We start from the raw sequence: 7112 nt of genomic DNA, 5'->3' as shown, positions 1-7112 counted from the left end.
ATCTCATTCTTGGAAAGAACAGGCAACGAACATTGTTTCTTGCTTAGGCTACACTTCGTTAATCCTTCTCTCAATATTTGCACTTCATAAATGCGAAGTTTAGGAATTAATTCAGAAATGTCTTCCTAGCCTCTGCATTAATTCTTCCTGTACGACCAATAAGATAAACAACGAAATAATACAAGTTTTCGCCTACGTACCAGCGAGCGCTTCTACGATTGACTTAGAAAGTAAGTTAGATAATAAACCTATTACTTTTAGAAGGAAGTAAGCTATGAAAGTACCAAAAATTTCGGGAGAAATTCACTCTAACGGGGGAGGTTTGAAGCTAAAAAGAATAGGTAAAAATGTTTTAGCTTTGTGAGCATATTCTTCTGAATGAGATCAGTTTCGCAGGCGAAGAGCAGATAGGTATCATCTCCTCCCTTTTTATATGATAAGGGCAGTAGAGTGTAAGCTTTCATCGTGGGACCGCCCCAGCAGCGCCTCGGCTCCAGTCTCATTCCTTGTCTGGCAGCTACGGCTGTAACTTGTATTTCATTTAATAAACTATCTGGCCAGGTCTACGAATCTGTGTCAGTACATAATTAAATTAAAGTGACTTTTCATTCAGACCGTTACAAAATACCACAAATAAACGAATCATTGCTAACCATTGATATTGATAATTGAACTCGAAATCTTCCAAACTTTCACCAAAGCAGCTTTGTATGGGACTACCTGGTTTATATCGCATTAACTGGATTACCTGTATATACAGTATTACTCATTATTACCCAATACTGTTCTGGATTACAAAAAAAAAGTATTCTTACGAAAATCTCACTTATTCCGAATGCCGAGAATCGTAAACATTCGGATATTCGAAGTCTGAAGGGGCCCCCACCTCTAACGCGAGTCATGAGGTAATTTTGTCCAACGAGATTTATTGTCTACTGTTGCCTTGTCTCGAGGCGCGCGCTGTAATGTGTGCGCGCTTGCATTTGCGCATATAAACAAATAAGGACTTCCCGCTCTTCGGGCCTCTTTTTAACTAGTCAGCCACTGACGCAGGCGAGACCGTACAGGAAAAGTGGTGGGAGGTAAAGTATTTTAGCCACTTGAAATATCTGATTGTTGGGGGCTTGCATTGAGTGAGCCTTGGAATAAATAAGCCTTGGAATATGTGAGAGTTCAATCTATGTTCTTAGTTTTTGGAAAAATGGCTGAATTTATTAGCCACTGGTGTGGTCCTAAGAGAAAATGTAGCCTGGCGGCACTTTCAATAAACACATTTACCAGTTTGAGGGTGGAAGCTAAAAACTAGTGTCGGTAACAATAGTTGGAGGGGGGAGATATAAGTGGAAATAACGTTACAAATTCAAAACATATTTAGAATTTAAACCTAGTAGGAAAAAACAAATATATTTTTGGGTGAAAGTTCTTTTTTTATTAAAAAGGCTACTATTGTATTTCTTGTTTGCATTTCATCTCGTTTGGTTGAAAATTCTATTACACTAAACTTCCGGTTCCGTAGCAGTGCCAGCGCTTTCCTGCAAATAGCCTTCTTGCTAAATCGGGGGAATCGAAACGTAAACATTCAGGGCCACCTGAACCGTTTCCAATTGACAACTGAGTACTAGGGTACTGCGGCCCTTCCGAAGCAAAAGTCGCAACCGCCTCTCTCCCTGCGCGCTGAAAAAATATATTGTTAAATAATCATCTTTTTATTAAAAATTCAATTAATTTGTAACAATTTTTTTTCAGCATTCATATATTTTGTTCAAAATTAGCCTTTTTTGGGATAAGATTAATCTTTTTAGTCAAAAATTCATTTTCTTTTTCAAAAATTTAAGCACTTTGCGGAAAATTCGTTTGTTGTTGTTGTTGTGCAAAACTATTTTTTATCAGAGTTTTAATCTTAAAACTGAACTATCTCCCTTTTGGTTAAAACTTTATCCTGTATATTTTTTACGTTAAAAATTAAACTGATTTAGTAGAATTTAGTTGAATTTTCACCACAAAATTTTCAACAAAACTGTTTTGAATTCTCAAGACGAAAATCTTTGTTTTTAACAAAAAGTTGATTTGCTACCATAGTACTTGAATTTTTAACCGAAAAAGGCGAATTTTCATAAATACAGTAGGATTTTCAACACAAGAAAATGAATTTTTTAAATAAATGTAATATTCTACTAAAATAGTTTATTTTTAAATAAAAAGACTAATTTTGATAAAAAACAGTTTAATTTTCAGCACAAAAAATACTAACTTTTAATAGAAAGTTAATTTTCTACCAGACTATTAACATTTTTAACTCAAAAAGACGAATTAAACAAAATAGTTGAACTTTCAACACAAGAATGTTAATTTTTAACATCATGTTAATTGTCTACCAAAATATTTCAATTTTTCATCCAATAAGAAGAATTTTCTACGCAATAATGTTTATTTTCAACAAAAAGTTCAGGTTCCTTCAGAATACATAAGTTCAATTTTTAAATCAAAAAGACAAATTAAAAAGCAGTTGAACTTTTAGCACAATAGTATGAATTTTTAACATAGTGTTAATTTTCTACCAAAAAGGATAAATTTTTAAAACAAAAAAGCAGATTTTTCGAAAAATATTTAAATTGTCAACCAAAAACATTTTTATTAGGATTTTCAGGTAAATAATATTTATTTTCAACAAAAAGTCAATTTTTGACCAGGATACTGGCATTTTTGTCCCCGAAAGAAGAGTTTTCGAAGAAAATGTTTGGAACATTAAACGATAAAATATGTTTTTAAACAAAAATTTAATTTCTGCCCAGAATACTTGAATTTTTAACTTGAAAAGACGAACATTTAACGAAACTGTTTTCAATTTTCAACAGAAATATATTTATTTGCGACCAAAAGTTAATTTTCTACAACAATACTTGAATTTATAACAAACAAAAAATGATTTTGAACAAACCTGTTTTAAATTTTTAACCCTACCAGAAAGGATAAACTTTTAACCCAAGAAGGACTTAAAAAAGACAGCTGAATCTTGAACAAAGTGGGACAAAATTGACTTTTTTGGTTCAAAATAACGTACGGCCCACAAATATTTAAATAGAATAAATGGCCATTTTTTGTCATATTTGTTCTTAAAAAAAATAATTTTATGTCCAAATCGGTGATTATTTTTAAGTTCTTCTTGGGTTGAGAGTTTAACGTTTCTGTTAAAGTTACAAATTTTCAACAGGTTTGTTCAAAATTATTTTTTTGTTTGCTAAAAATTCAAGTGTTGTGGTAGAAAATTAACTTTTGATTAAAAATTCGTAACAATTTTGTTGAAAGTTTGTCTTTTTGAGTTAAAAATTCAAGTCTTCTGGGACGAAATTAAGTTTTTGTTTAAAAAAATATTTTAACATTAAAAATTCAAAACTGTTTCTGTGAAGACTCGGCTTTTGTGGACAAAAATGCCAGTATTCTGGTTGAAAATTAACTTCTTGTTGAAAATAAATATTATTGCTTTGAAAATTGTGACAAAAATTGTCTTGGTTGATAAGTTAAATATTGGGCGAAAAATTTGACTTTTTGTATTAAAAATTGAACCGTTTTGGTAGAAAATTGACACTATGTAAAAAATTCATACTATTGTGCTAAAAGTTCAACTGATTTTGTTAATATAATTTTTTCTTTTTTGAAAATACATTTACATGATTGAAAATCTTTGAAATTCTGTAAAATAGATGAATAAAAAGATTTAATATTTTATTTTCCATTATTTTTGTATGCTCTCAAAATTTGAATTTTTAAAAAAATTTGAAAATTTTTGCATTTTGAAAAAAGTGGTCTTAAAAATTTTCAAAATACGCCCACTTTTTGAATTTATATCAAAAATGGGTGGCCAGGGAACTTGTCCTTTATTTTATGACACTTAAAGAGTATACCAAAGGCTAATCCAATCTGTCAATATTTCAAAATGATCGTGCTCACAGACAGACAGACACACTCGTAAAAACCTGTTTCTTGGATTCAGGGGGTCTCAAAACGTGGACATTTGACAAAAACTGGAGGGGGAGTCAAATTTTACACAAATCTAATATCTTCTCTGATAAGAATGTCAAAATATGAAATTTCAACAAAAATTTAATTTTGCTAATCATTGATTAAAACTATAATAATTAGATCCCGAGTAAATTCCTTCCCAAACTTGAACATCATAATATTAAGTAATTATAATATCAAATTTTAAATAAGAGAAAATTATGCCGAGTGTGGAACGATGCTCGTGGGGGCTAAAGCGTAGGCTTTGGGTCTATTCCGTCGTCTTGCGGATTCGATTCCCGCCCCGCATTCTGGAAGAGCCTCGGCGGCCCATGCGGTGAACACTAGCCTAACAAGAGAGTTGTTCATCTCCGGATAGTCGTATGACCGGTATCTGTAGAGAAAAAGGTTTGCTTCTAAGTACTTAAAGCTGTTGCTCCTGGTGGTTCGGAACCCACCTTAAACTGTAGGTCCCCCTTCCACCAGTAAGTAAGTGTGTGGGGGGTGTGTAAAGGAATAAAGAAGAAGGTGCAAGAAAAATGTAAACCCTTAGGGGACACATTAGAAGCTTCCATTAAGACCTCAACCTTTCAGAATTCTTTTTTGTCCTAGTTACTGTCTTTCTAAAAGTATAGAACAAGGACAATTATGTAATTTTTGGACTAGAATCTGCTTTTAATTTTCAAGATGATTTAGTGCTAGGGACGAACTGATATCGAAAACCGCAGCTTGCAGTGCTGTCATTGAATTATAATCGACAGGAGCAATCTTTACTGCCGAAAAACGATAGAATTTGATAAAAATGATTTTACTGATCGTAAAATAAAAGTGACCTCTTACGTAAACCGATTGTCAATGACATTAATGGGGCAAGGTATAAATTGCTTAAACGCAAAAGACAAGAGTGCATATCTTAAAAATTCTTTTTAAAGTTTCACTTCAGTTTTATTCATTCCTCTGTAGAAAATGAACACTAATATTTTAATTATTCTAACTCTTTTTGTTACAACGAATGGTGAGTCTTCTTATATAAATAAATTAGTTTTTAAATGGACGTTTCCTCAGTTTTCTTTAAACGTAGATATTGAATTCCGATTGATTTTAATTTTCTGTAAAATTTAATTTTTTCACAATCTTGCCCCTTTTCCCAACTTTCCTTCTCTTTTCAAGAAATTTCCCCCTTTTCTGGATTAATAGAACCCAATCCGAAAATCCAACTATTTTGTCTTCAATTTACCTTTTTACATTCTCATCAGAGAAGGTATTATACATTTGCGTTAATTTTAACCCCCCCCCCCAGATTTTGTCAAATGTTCACGTTTTCAGACCCCCTGAACTGGAAAAACAGGATTTTACTAAAGTATCTGGCTGTATGTCTGTCTGTGTACGCGATAACTTTTGAAAAAATTAATCTATTAGATTGGCCTTTGGTACACTCGTTTAGTGTTCTAAGCTAAATGCAAAGTTCGTTATTCAGGCATTTTGGATGAAAATACTAAAAGTGAGCCCATTTTGAAAATGTTTGAATCCCAATTTTTTTTTAATTCAAAACTTTTTTGTGCGGATGTGTATAGTATTCAAAAAATTGAACAATTTGTCCTTATTACTTTTTTCATATAATCGAAAATTACTGGAGTTCAAACATTTACAAAATTACAAAAAACACAAGAAAATGTAACGAAATCCAAAAATTATATATTTTTTTTTAACAATTTCACAGTATTTCAAATAATTTTTGCTATTATATTTTTGGTTCAGAATTCATCTCTTCTAGTTCAACATCGTATTTTTACTGAAAATTCAACTAATTTGTTAGAAACCTCCACCTCTATGTAAAAAATTCGCCTTTTAGTTGGAAAATTCTTTTACTTGAATGAAAAAGCTTATGATTTTATTCATTATTATTTATATTATTTGATCAAAAATCATAATTTTTGGTTTAAAATATAACTGTTTTGTTAAAAATTCATTCGGTTGAATTGAAAATTCGTCGCCAGGTAAAAAATAGCTTTAGTTGAGAAGTCATCTTTTTTGGTTGACAAGTCTAGTATATTACATTTCTGGTTTAAAATTCATTTCTTTTAGTAAAAATTTCTAAATTTTGTTTGAAAATATTTTTTTTTTAATTATTTGGTTGAATATTCATTATTTTGATGAAATTTCAACTGTTTTGTTAAACATTCATCTTTTTGAATTTAAATTTATCGTTTGGTAAAGAAATTTTCTTTGATTGAAAAATCTTATTTTTTTGAAAAGCCAACTCTTATATTTTTTATCCACAATTTATTTCTTTTGGTTGAAAATGATATTATTTTGTTGAGAATTTAACTATTTTTCAAACCAAAATTATTTATTTTTTTTTAAATTTAACAGTTTTGTTAAATATTCGTCCTATTGGATTGAAGATTCATCGTTCAGTTGAATAGTCTTCTTTTCAGGTTGAAAAGTCTTCTTCTTTATTCATAATGTGTCTCCTAAGGGTTTACATGACTTCCATTCCTTACAATCTTTCCGTTTAAATCTATATTTTTTTACAATCTTATCCTTTCTATATATACAATTATTTAGAACTATTTACATAAAGTCTTATATCTAGTTCCTTATGTCTATTTCCTGCGATAGCGCAATTTAGGATTTATTATCAAGCGAGTGAGCGAGCGAACGAAAGCGAGTGTGCAAGAGAGAAAGCGAGTGTGCAAGAGAGAAAGAGAGAGAGCATGAGAACGCAAACGCATCTTAATCTACTTAACTTTTACTTTACCATTACTTACAATTTTCACGCTTCTAATCTAAGCGACTTCCGTTTCCTTTTTCTTTCACTTTTTTATACCATCATTTACCTTTTTCTCGTGCATTCTTTCATTCTCCCTCAATCGCTCCTCTAGCACCCTCCAACTCCTTCATCCATTCTTCTCCTAATCCATCTTCCCCTAAAGTCTTAACCACATTTTCTTGCCAGTTTCCTTTATCATCCATTTCTCTCCTACATCCTTCCCATACATGCTCCCATATTTCCTCCTCCCATTCACATATTCTACACATTCTGTTCTCTTCTTTTTCCCAGTACATCCCCTCCCTTACCTCGTTTCCCAGTCTAAATCTTGCTATTCTGG

The 7112-nt window shown here is 31.4% G+C and overlaps 1 protein-coding gene across 4 annotated transcripts in view; it reads left to right on the top strand.

Annotated features, from left to right (window-relative positions):
- The first annotated feature begins 4926 nt into the window (after positions 1-4926).
- The window catches only part of LOC117181585 (trypsin 3A1-like), a 16181-nt gene continuing 13995 nt past the window's right edge, over positions 4927-7112 (top strand). For 3 of the 4 annotated variants that reach the window (XR_004468139.1, XM_033374426.1, XM_033374427.1), the window contains exon 1: positions 4927-5014. Coding sequence is in view for 3 of the 4 variants with exons in the window: in XM_033374426.1 (XP_033230317.1) it covers positions 4966-5014 (49 nt within the window). In the remaining variant the exon portion in view is untranslated. The remainder of the gene's footprint in view (positions 5015-7112) is intronic. The other variant, XM_033374428.1, reaches the window with a different exon arrangement.

Source organism: Belonocnema kinseyi, chromosome 10, assembly GCF_010883055.1.
Source record: "Belonocnema kinseyi isolate 2016_QV_RU_SX_M_011 chromosome 10, B_treatae_v1, whole genome shotgun sequence".
Lineage (NCBI taxonomy): Eukaryota > Metazoa > Arthropoda > Insecta > Hymenoptera > Cynipidae > Belonocnema > Belonocnema kinseyi.
The sequence above is the reverse complement of the archived record's forward strand: the minus strand, read 5'-3'. Positions and strand labels throughout refer to the sequence as shown.